At 44.5% G+C, this 12,793-nt stretch overlaps 1 protein-coding gene across 1 annotated transcript in view; it reads right to left on the bottom strand.

Annotated features, from left to right (window-relative positions):
* The window catches only part of T265_08701 (hypothetical protein), a gene marked incomplete at both ends in the record, with an annotated part of 17,740 nt that extends 5,904 nt beyond the window's left edge, over window positions 1–11,836 (bottom strand). The window contains 2 exons of the mRNA XM_009174575.1: window positions 6,260–6,449; window positions 11,817–11,836. Coding sequence (XP_009172839.1) covers window positions 6,260–6,419 — 160 coding nt within the window. The remainder of the gene's footprint in view (window positions 1–6,259; window positions 6,450–11,816) is intronic.
* Between the last annotated feature and the right edge of the window lie 957 nt (window positions 11,837–12,793).

Here is a 12,793-nt window from a genome sequence, read left to right as displayed (position 1 = left end):
CGAGCTATGGTTCTGAGACAACGATTGTCGAACACCTGAAGACGTCTCAGGTCCGCTGCTCGAACAGGCCAAGTCTCACAGCCATACAACAAAACAGCCCGTACTGTAGCTTGATGCACACGTCCCTTCAGATTCGGGGATAAACCATTCTGACGCCATAGGTGTCCCAAGTAAGCAAACGCGGCTCGAGCCTTGCAGATTCGTGCATTCACCTCATCTGTCACACTACAGTTCAGCGAGCGCGCATTGAAGTAAAGCACCCGGCAAAATGCCCGGGTGTCTGCCAAAACGCTCCAAAATTTGTTCAGTTACGAAAACAGAATAAAAAAACAACCACATACATACAATCTTCTAAGTTGAAGACGACAGCCAACAACAACAATAACAACGGGTCAGCGATAGTAAAATGAAAGAGGTGTTTACTGAATCCTAGGAAACATAAGCAAAGAGAACAGCTGTAACAAGCGTCACAAACAACCTACCGTTGGACTAGTTTCCTAGCATATCTTCGGGATATAGGTAGTATCCGGCAAATTTCTTCAAGTTTACTACCCGATTCAAACAACTGTTCAAAGTCTCTTTGCAACCAGTCAGGAAGGGCTTGTCCAGTGGTGAAAAATGAACCATGTCTTTCCACAAAGGCTACGTTATGAACAGAAAGAATAACATATAGAGATGGTGTTTGATCTGTGTAGCTATACGAACAGGCGACTTTTCTACGTTTTCTGAATATACAAACTGATTAATTTTCAGAGGGTGGAATAAATGAATCATTTATGTTTTTCGGGACTGTCCTAGAGTATTGCGCAAACGTTTCCAGGAGTGAGGTATCTTCTGAGAACCTTACTGAGCTGACGGTTCAACATCAAGGGAAAAAGTGAAATTCACAAAGGTGACCAAACTATGACTGATCGCACTACATGGGGCGTAAGAGATCGGCCCTCAGCGCTGTGCGGTGGTTTGGGTTGAGGACAGTAATCTGCTTATCTGGGCCTGGGTGATTTAACAGAACCCCATCCCACAGAGAACCACGAAACGCACAACAACAAATAACCGCATGCCCTACCAGCCATCATGTGGTACTAGTTTTGCTGCAAACGGCAGAGTGGGTGAGTGACAAAAAGCTACTGCTAACACCTCCCTTCCTTTTCTTTCACTTGGCCATTCCTCAGTCAGCTACCAACGACATTTCCGTGGGCCTGCCCTTAAGGACTGACGGACCCGTACACCGGTCGTTTTCGTGAGCTGCAATATATAGGTTTAACTCGGCAGCCACAGTCGTAGGCACTTCGAAATCTTGCTTCAAATCCCGATTTTCGGTTCAGTTGGTGGACTTTACCGTCCACACTCTGTAGCAAGCTGAACTACAGGTTTTCATGTACGCTGAACTCGCTTCCTATGTATGTTGTCTCTGTGGAACAAGGATTCGAAAAACCAGAAGCCGCCGTGAACGGCTATGTTGGGATGAATATTGTTTTATCCCATCGGGCTTAAAGATCGTCGCTTGAATACAGGTCTGTTGGTAGTCACCTGTGAGCGGTTAGTTTGGAGACGTCTGTGAAAGCATCCCATAAATACGTCGACCATCGCTGTTTGTTCGTTGCATCTGCTTAAGAACAATAGTTATGACTGTAATATTAATAAGCGTTCATATGTAATACCCTTCCGGTGCTTAGTTACCACACCACCTGAAGGAATCTTCCTTGAATCTGCTTACCTCACAGTCAACAGTTTTACGGCACTTTAACTGGTTTATTACGCTGCTTAGGAGCTCAAGATGCCACTGTGGGTGCAGGAGACATGAACACGTATGCAGGCAGACCGAGAGCCTCTGGCACTCAATTACGTTATCATATTGGAATGCAATCCAAAAGTACGGATGGAAGCGAGTGTCTGCCGCAGTTACATGCTGACCACAGACTTTCTCTGGGCACTTAGTGTCCCCGACATGAGACCCACTCTCGCAGGTAGACATCACCGCCTCCGCTTTAAATTGCATGAATCAGCTGCCAATTTCTGTTCTGTCTGAAACACGTGTATGCATTCTGGCAGCACGCTTGTCCCTTACTGTGTTTCCTTGAGCTTTGCGCGGGCGTTCAAGATACCTGGCTTTTGAGAAGCCCTCTGAACCGAGTGTGAAACAAACCTATCAAAACCGTGTACTGGAGACTTTTTTATGATAGTCCGTCTTCTGATGCTGACTCTTACTGGAAGGTACTATCAGAATCTCTGTAGCATGTTGGACGCTTTCCTTGTGGAACGGCTGAACACCTAAAAACTATATCTACTCAAAGATCGGACACGCGTTTAGGCTAGTCGTAGATAGCGTACAGCTAGACGATTGTCAGGTGTCACGTGAAGGATAACATCTGTCCCGATCGAGAAGCCTGCTGGGTCCACAAAGCTGAACAGACGGAGGGAGCGAGAAACTTCGAGAATGTTCAGAGGCTATCCCAACAGATGTACGCAACAGGCCCAAAGCCTTCGGTAAGCGAAACAGCCAGCAATAAAAATTAGCTCACCCATCTCTAAGAAAGAAGAACGCCTGAATCGCTGGGTCGAACACTTTCAACAATAAGGAACATGGGTAGGGAACATAGACACAGATGAATCACTTTCCTCGATCAAGTGCCCCCCAAGCTGCTGATCCTAATGGATGAGGATGAAAGTGAAATCCGTTCAGTGCTGTTTAACGTGTCTGCCCCTAACTGGGTGAAAGAGACTGCCTCAGTGAACTTGAATGTGTCGATAGCAGTGACCATTTTCGCTGAAGGTGCTCGACGTGATCATGGAAATCACAGAGGAATCAGTTTTATCTCCGTCGTAACTAGACTGTCCGTCGCTTGTTTCACGTGAAAACGTGAAAACATGATCCGGGGACAGCAAACAGACCTGCGTCCAGTAAGAGGTTGTGTGGACCACACTCCATCAGGGGTCCGAGAAACTGCGTGCGCATAGGCGTCCTACGATGGCTTTTCGAATGCATTCTTGAAGTCGTCTTCAAGCTGACCGTTCAAAATGACCACTCAACCAAGTCTCAGCAGCAACAAGTGTAGTTACTTTCTTAGTGGAGATTTTACCATGTAAATGAAGCCGCTTCACTTTCGTGAAACGCTTACTGCTGATGATTCCAAATGAGGATGAAACAACTGTAAAGCGCGTGCTACCCTAGCTGCATGTTAGTCGTGGGCGTCAGCTCGGTCTGTTCAGCTGTCCGCTATGATTGACGTGGATTACATCTAACTAGTTGATTAGGCCTCATGGACCCATAGCCGAATATTAATCATAAGCGTCAGCTATATTGCTATATTGCGAAACCACCAGCAGCCTCCTTCACCTAAGTTGGGACTCGATGGTAAGTGTTATGATGGGCTGCTCACCATGTAAATCACTAGCCATAAACTATCTGGTAACCTCCCGGAGCCGGCTATAATAAACCCGGTATGTTTCGCCATTTTCAGTGAAAAACTCTGCTTCAGTTTACCACAAAACTTGACCTACGGGCACAGGTCATCATCATCTGCAAGCCGTATGTTCTCCAAATCTCGTACAAGCTATCCGAGTATGCTGAATATGTATACCGCGATGATTACTCGGCAAGAATTTTTTCGAAGTCCCAGAACACAGGATTCAGCATTCGTCTGACCGAACAGGAGATACAAATCAAAATTTAATTACAGGACTGACACTCCCTCTTATTTTGCGTCCAGCGGATCGCGTCAATAGGAGGTACTTGACCTTATGATCTGTGGCACTAGACATTGGCTGCTGATTCAACTTTCGTTTGTGTGATGACCTTATATTCACGTGGACAGACGGACGGAACAGAATCCGTAAAACGAAAGTGTCCAAGGTATCAGAAAGAGTTCGACCCAGTCCGCAACTTGTATCTGGCATCATAGGTATTCAACCGCAGCTCCCATTGTTTATCCCCTTACCGGTAAGGCCTCCCTTATGGTTGGCTGTTCGCAGATATTCATGGCTTCAGACAATCTTTGGTTCCCCCGTTTCCTCTGGATGAAGTCCTTCCGGGCTGTGTTGTTCAATAAGTTTAACTAAAGTACTGAAAACTTGTAGAGCGAAATGGCAGTCAGTAAACGTTGCCTTCCAAGCATGCCAACCATCGAATATATGACGAAGAACAGGATCAAATTAGAACTGATTCGGAGCAGACGTTTGAACGGGCGTCTGGTAAAATATCGAAATATCTTAAGCCCCGTACGTAGAACGCAACATTGCAGGGATAGACCGCTTGTCAGTGGATCACTTAAAACTGAAAATTACAACAGCGGATGATGAGATGATTGAAGTCAGTCAGCGGGTTCAGTCTGCCTGTGACACCAAGTGCCTGTGTACACTGCGCATAACAGCGATACGTGTGGAACGACATAGATGAACAGAAAAACAGATGAACTGGTCAAAATAAAGACAGAAGTCTAGACGCAATACACCACTCCTAAAAATGCTGAAAACTCTTCGACAGCCCACGACCGGTTTTCCCCTTCTTGGGCCTCCCCAGGTAGGCGCAATCCCCAAATTTCCGTCAACTTTATGCTCTACCTGAACCCAAATTGCACAAAATTGGCGAAATAGACTCATTTTTATACTAATTTGGTTTTGACGAGAGACTCACCCGGAATCCAGCTGAATCTGTTGTTTACGATGTTTTTAAGCAATGCGCAATCCAACAACCACAAACCTTTCGACGGCAACACACCGATTATGTGGTTGTACACTGTTTTGTTTCACTGCCATAAAAACGTAGAGACTAAGCGTCTAATCAAGGAAATCGCGATCCTAGTGATGGCATTCGACAACAAGGTATCCGGTCCTCGTGAACTCCGTTCAGGAAGGTAACACTACACCAGCGTCCCTGTGAATATCACTGTTCCAGTATCGTTTCTAGTTTGCATTCCATCCTGAGTCATTTACACGACATTGTCTTGGTGGCGGAGAGTGAATCACGGGGATTATGTGCTTCGTGGATCTGTGTACCAAGTGCTGTTATTCAGGGATTTTGTGGCAAACACACCAATACGTGGAAAAATCAAACGATCCCATCAGTTATGAGGAGTGTTTCCATTACTGCGTGTGGCGCCCAGATTTTCTCTAACTTTATCGTTGTTGTTCTGATTCCCCGAGCCAGGAGTTTGCTCATACTTAGGTGTTCATTCGACCAAGTTTGATCGTTTGAGAAACAAGAACCATTTCGCATCTTGCGATTTTTTGCTGTGGTTTAGAATGAGTGAATTTGGGCTGCAAATCCAAGGCTGAAGCAGGATATTGCTGAAAGTATCCTCCTCTGATTTAAGTTCATTGGAACCCGATACACCGTATGTTAGGATTTTGTTTTTCTATTTAAGCATAAGCTGTGTTGGTTGTATTCCAATGGGTCGGGACGCAGAGAGAATTCCTTGTAGTCTCCGATCGATCCGAACTCGCTGAAGGCTTCGGACAGTAAGCGTGACTTTGATAACCCTTGTCGCTTCCTGGCTTCCTACACTATGTGCATACCAACTTGCTACAATAAAGCAGTTCGTTTTTTTTTTCAGACATGTCTAGCCGTGAATGCAAGATGACCTTCAGAACTGAAATTGGATTTTACTATTCTTATTTCAAGCAGGTACTGTTTTTTTCTGTGCCAGTTGAGTTGAAATTGAGCTCCAGAGACATGATGCGTCAAAACGAAGGTCATTCGTATCTCCCTCTCATGATTAAGTATGCTCAGCATGGCAGAAGTTCACCCTCGCAATTCCTTAAGGTGATGTGGTACCTGTTTACTGAAAGGGTGCAACAGTTGGACGATGTTGTGCTCTGACAGTACCACCTCTCAAAAGTCAATGAGTACCTGAACAGACTGATTTTTGGTAATTCACTGATGTTCATTTCAATCAAGCCCTCTCAGACTGTTCAGAGTATCTCCAATCGAAGACCACACTATAGTTTGTCCGAATACAAACTATTTTCAATCTAGATTACTGAATATTCTTCGGAAGCTAGTTTTAAAGTACTCTGAAATCGTCCAATTGTCCTATCAGACAATAAAGAAAATGCGCGATACCCCACATGTTAAATTCTGTCGAATCCCCACAATTTTTTCTTCTGTTTTGGTTGAACTAATAGGTTTATCGCTCATCGGGAAGCAAAGACACTATCTTTTATGTGGCAGTGGAATACAAAACTTTGCTCTGCCCTGAAATTACAAAACAGAACAAGGTGAACTAATTGATCCAAAGCACCAAGCCAGATCAACACTTACATGGCCGTCCTTTAGATGACCAAAAGTAGGAGTTCCGACCTGAATTGCGCTCCGTATTTTCCGATGTGGCCTCGTTAATCAGCTGGCAAAGGTCGACTGCCTGTTCGGCACCGGTTCCAGAGGTTTTTGACTCTGTTGGGATGGTCGTAACAACTGACATGCCTCATTCAATAAGTAATCAGAACTGGAACTAAAACAAAAGTTAAATATCTTTCACAGGTAAGTGGTAGACCTAAAAAGTGCTCAAACTCACGGGTTAGCAGAGCGTTCCCCAAAAGCGTGACGGGCGAGGACGTTTAGTAGAACCCCAATCGATCATTTAGCTTTGAGGAAGGTGATGATTGGTTCATACATAAATCGATGCTTATCTCACTGGAGAATATTTTGCCGTTATGGGGAGCAGGATAACTTCTTTCCTGAGACCAAAGTATCGCTTATCTTTCCTATCGTAACGTCACGTGTTATCAGCTAATCACAGAAACTCTTCTTTAAAAATACGTATATCGTCTCAACTTACTGTACTGTCAAGAATAAGAACTGGGTTTCCTCAAAGACGGGTCACACAAAGGTCATAGACGCCGATATAAAACTAAAGGGATTGTGCGCGGATTGCACTCATTTTCAATTTCACCAACAAGAGGCTAAAATGAATCGCCTGTTTATAATATTTTTAAGTGATTGTACTGTACAAAGTCTGCCTCATGTTTCAGTCAATACGACATTCGAGATATCGCATCGTATTTTCTTGACAGATCACACCACTACTTAGGTTGTTGAAAGCGCTTCGAAATTCTATTACGGCTTTGGTCTCTCTTGGGTCGCATACGTTAGACACAGTCGGTTGAATACCTTCCAAAGCAAGTGCACTCAGCCATCTGGACACCACCTCATATCTTGAAACGCTAGGTCCGCCAGACTGGCGGTCAATGTGGCGCGCACATAACCCAACAGAAAATACATATAGGTCGTTCAACATAGGTGCGCACATAAAAGAGAGTTGAACAGTTTCACGTAGCTTCGAACATGTCTGGTCATCTGCTTCAATTTACTGAGGCCTTTTGGGGTATCAGACAGTTCGTGTTTTTCGATTATAGGCCCTGAAGCATGGGGAAAACAAATTCACCATGCGTTCCGACCGATCGACCAGTCCGGGTTATTATGCGACTTTGCGTAATGCTTTTCCATTTGAGGTCATAGGTCAGTCATAGCAAGAAGTCGAACAGAGAGAGAGCACGAAGCAAAATGTACGTTCCGGAGCGTGAAAATCGAATTCATTGATCTCCTGAGCAACGTTGCGAGCTGGGTTCCGAGTATCTAGATAATATGACTTGTTCACTGCTGAAGCACAAACTTCCTAACCGGAAGGTCAGTGATTCGAACCCAACCTCTGCTCCTCAACTGCCATCGTCTGGGCTTGGACGTTCTGGCAGTATCTCAGCCCCCGTACTTCCTTCGGGTACAATGAAAGCCAAGCACCGAAAGGGTGTTACAGCTGAACGATTCAACTGGTCTCACTAGCTGTCCCTTCATCTTAGCCAATCGTCACAAGACACAGGAACAAAATGCTATTGCCAAGGGGCTGTTACACAGTTCTGAACAGATCTTAGTGACCACCGATGCAATGTGATACGCTGTGTGCGTTCCATGGCGTAGGATAATGTTTTTGTAATTCTGTTCTAGTTCGCATAACAACAGGGAAGGCGGGTTCACCAAAGCGAACGATCGTAAAGCACATCAGGTTTGCAAGCACATTGTGAATACTGGTGAAAACGTGCAACAAATTAGGCTTCCAAAGTACAGTGTATGGCTTGTAACATCTGCAGATTAACTTCATATTTGTAAATGGCATACTGTGCACAGCTGACTTGAAGCGGTCCTTTGTTTTTTGGTACTTCAGTGAAATTTCTTCCCTAGCACATGGGAACAGTATCACTTATGCACAGGTGACCGCTTCGACAATTACAGTTAAACTATCCTTGGTGAATGTGATGGAATTTCTTTAGCACTGAAATATCTGGGAGTTGACATGTATAAAACTCCGTGCGTATCTGTTCCCTACGTCGAACACCATTACTATATTTCGTCGCAGACATGGATTGGCCTAATTTCAGGACCCGATGGACCATAGGAATCACGCTGTTGGCTGAATGCACGGAAGTATCGAAACCATTTTTTTCAATTCTCTGCATTCTCCCTGGTGAGTATCTTCAGCATTCTACCGCTCACCCTTCAATCACGAAATCCACATCACGTGGTCAATTGTTGACTGGATCCTGGATTGACGACTTCTCGGATGGAAGTTTCATTAGCCTTGTGAAATTTTCTTGCTTTGAACTAATTATTGATCGCTGGTGGTCGTTAAAGTTCAAATCCATCTGCGAAAATAGTAAACCCAAATCTAGTTCAGTTCAGTCAAACCTGAGGAGTTGTCATTAGAGGGACCGGGGACATGCAATAAGTGACCACGTGATGTGGATTCCGTGATTGGAGGATGAGTGCCACCACGTTCTGTCTAAGTGCAAGTTAATCACACTGCTGATCGATCGCTTATCACCGAATGGTTAGGTATTCGAACTACTAGCACGAAGGTAGCGAATTGTAAATTCATTACTTCAGCTTCGTTACATGCGAGCTGTTGATGCTTCCCAATAAAAATGAAACAGTTGTACGGCGCTTCTCAACTCTTCACTTACACGACGGAAATTCTCCACAGAACATTATGTAACACGATGTTGTCACTTTATTGCTAGAGTATGTTGCAGTCAAAATTGACCGCAGTCAATCGTATAGGGGTTGTAAGTTTTACCGCCGTTAATCCTGGTGGTAACAGTAAACCACCAAAATGCCTAACCTTGCCCCGATTGACTGGAAAAGGTAGGATGCATAGGAATATGTGGTGAAACGTGTATGCATGCGAGGGCGGATAATATACACCTGTTGTTGTCATGTGGGGAGGTACCACCGCCCAAGCCCAAAAGAACCTTGTGCGGTTTTCTGTTTCTAGCCCCTAATACTGGTTGTTTTTTTGTTGTTGGGAGCTTGCGTTCATTTAGTGTGTGCCCTGTTGTTAATTGTACCGTATATTTCATTATACTAAATTTAGTGTGTTTAACATAGAGATCTCTGGACGACTCATCTTAACGCTCTGAACACTGAAGTGTTAAACCTACAGTGGTGTTGGAAATGAATTTCTGTATCCTCCACTGAACTGAGCACACTGAATGAATACCAGCTAGCAATGGTCAGGCATGTTTATGTGTCTTGGGTGTTGGTTATCGTTGGTGCGGACTACACCATGTACACACCCTGTGTTTCGATGGATTGGTTTATCCCACATGATTTGACAATCATGCGCCATTGGTTGGGAATGTTCATGGCTTGAAAACTCAACGTCCACTCAACATCCACTACTATTCTCTCGGGTTTGAACTGAGCTTTTTAGCTGGCTGTACACTCTGCTTATCAGAAACCGCATGCGGCGGTGTGTGAAGGATTCATCCGCGTAGAGCCATGTCATAAGCAAGTCCGAAACGGATTGCTAACGTACCATGTGTGTTTGAGTGTGATAGCTTTGAATTTAGAGTCAGTACAACTGTATGCTGACATGCAAAACCGACATTCACAATAGCCACCACAAATATGCGTAGTTTTGACAAAAACAAGTAAAGAGGTAGATATTGCAACAAAGAATATCGCCCACAGTACAGTGCCAGCGACAGCAAACTGTCTTGAACAGCACGCCCACATGAAAAACAGCAAAACGTGAGACTAAAGTGCCCAACATGATGTGGATGTGCCAGCTATAAAAGAGGTGAGGCGTTCTCTGATATCCTAAAGAACAAAAGCTTCACCATTAGAATCACCTTTCTTCCTTAGAATCATTAGGAACTGAATTACATCATAGTCTGAGAACCCTTGATGTCGTTAGTTAGTATAAGACAGTTCCAGATGCTAAGTCTTCTGTTTCAAAGAAACTCGATGGGACCGAGTGAATACTTACTTTGGAGTCCCTCCGAATATTAAACTAGTTCGCACTCCTGACATTTTGTATCCTGTGCTGAACGATCCAGTCAAAAAATACATGAAATACAAAGGGGATTTTATCCAAACACAACAGACCAGCTTATCTTACTCGTCACTGTTTTAACTACGGGATTCTACGGACCATACCATGCGATCAGGCGATAGATGAGTGGATGGCGTGCTAACCAATAGCAGTGCCAGGCTCGGGACTCGTTATTTCATCATAACGACCAGGCACCACACAGAAATCGACTTTAGTCGCCAGGAATGCTTAAAACAGTTCATCAAATGAAATAAGAGCGCAATGGTACCTTACGTGAAGCGGTCAGTGGTAGCTGCCCATCTGATCGGAAGTGAAGACCGAGGCAGAATGGCGAAGTCTGGAGCATAACTGCAGTGTAGCTGCTACACGTGTTCCGTAATTGTCCGCGGACCCCCCTTCCCCCTGTGCGCGCGAGTATGTGGTGACTGTGTTGTGTCATCCGATGTATGGAATGATTTGACGTGTGTATGATACATAGCATTGTTCAGAGGCGTACAAAACAGGAACTGACTTGTTGGTCTACGTGGCGAGCGGGACAGGGTTTTGTCACGTGATTTGTGTTCAAAAGCGTTCAGTTGTAGCACCTTTCCGGTGCCTAGCTGCCATGCCACCTGAAGGAAGCACGAGGGCTGGGATACTGCCAGGTTGCCCAAGCCTAGACAGGGAAGTCGAGTGGCGGAGGTTGGATCGAACCACGATCGAGTGGCGGAGGTTGGATTCGAACCACGAACCTTCCGGTCAGTAAATTCGCGCTCTAACCACTTGGGCCATCTCGCAAATATACAAATCTGTGATTTGTGTATTTGCAGAACAAAGGAGTCGCGTGATTTAGCGAGCATGAATGTACTAGACGTACCAAGCAAAGTTGCTTGAAGGAACATGGAAGTGATCGCTAGACGCCTTCCTCATAAGGAACCACTAACTAGGAAATAGCTCGGCAATTACCACATTCACACCTCCAAGGGAACGCTTTCACAATGCGACAACTTCACAATGTGAACTTCCTCGTAATGAAATATATACACTTTAATTCTACGGCATAGGACCTAAAAAGCATGGACTGCATGAACTGCGTCTGTAAAATGCATGCGCAGCTCTGTATCGGCATCAAAGCGATGTTCTCTTATCTCTGGTAGAATTTGGTTTCATTTTGAGACAAATTCCCAAAGAATGTCTCGAGAGTATAAATAGTTTCTGTGCCCTGGAATGCTAACTTATGTGGGAATATGTATACATACATGGTTCCGTCTGTAAAATGAAAATGAAAACGGTAAAAATTCCGTAGACCTACGCAGATCGATTGTAATCGATTACAATCGATCTGTGTTCAAAGTTTTCCAGCGTGTTAAACAAAGTACCGACGGAAAGCACTATCAGCTTGGCCAATCGATACATAAAAAACTAATGAGATATTATGCCTGCCTGAGAAAAAAATTCGCCCAATGTGATAGTGCCTAAGGTTCAAAGGAGTGACGAATCAAATTGGCTTACCAATCCTCACTAGAGCATCGCAGTCCGTCCACCAGAATGAGAGCTGTTAGTTTGACTTCAAACATGGACTGGTTGTCCGTTACACTGGCTGAGCCAATCAGAAAACCGCTTGCTTGCTCTGGTCGATATATAGAGAGTGTGTAATGACATGTTAGTGTGTTAGTCATAACATCTTGATCCGAGACAGCAGCCGTTGCAGTTGATTTCACGTGGGTGTACCAACATGTGTTTTCTGCGCCTGTTTGTCTTCGCTCCTGCATATGGTCGACGATGTGAAAGCTCAGGCTATTTTACCACGTAGGGGTTGCTGACACGATGCACCAGCTTGCATTCAAACCGACCAGTACTCGCGCTTTTTGTAATTCATTAAATCTGGAATATCTACTTTTTTTTAATACAAACAAAACAAGGAAATTCGTCATCTCAGAAACGAGGTCTTCGATTTTAAATGTGTTTATGACCCCGTGGCAAATCCTCTAACATTGAATTGTAGAATTTGGACTTCCTAAGCCCCAAGAGTAGATGCATTGGAGAACTAAAAGCTGGGCATGAAGAGTTACGGCACTTCTTTTGTTGCTGTACGGGGAGCACACACAGTTAACCGGAAATCGGATTGAAATTCTTGTCAACGTGTTCTATCAGCTATCAATAATCCTATTTAACTACATTCTATCAGAACCTCAGGGTGCTGGCAGTAACCCGATTCCTAGTTAGAGCTCGCAGCTACGCGAGGCCCACACGATCTGATAACTGGTACTGGTTGGAGTCATCAAGTTCAAAACTAGATGATGTGTCTCATTTTGTCGTCGCCATGTACCTTGGTCATGATTGCTTATTGTGTGGAAAGTTTACGGTCAAAACACAATATAGTGTCATAGTCCGACGTCCGAATTCTTCAAGGATTTCTACACTCACTTGAACACGAGTCGACTTCAGCTTTGCTTGGGTCCGCTATCACATCTGATTGGTGTGTTCCT

This window comes from Opisthorchis viverrini, assembly GCF_000715545.1.
Source record: "Opisthorchis viverrini unplaced genomic scaffold opera_v5_229, whole genome shotgun sequence".
Taxonomy (NCBI): domain Eukaryota; kingdom Metazoa; phylum Platyhelminthes; class Trematoda; order Opisthorchiida; family Opisthorchiidae; genus Opisthorchis; species Opisthorchis viverrini.
The sequence above is the reverse complement of the archived record's forward strand: the minus strand, read 5'-3'. Positions and strand labels throughout refer to the sequence as shown.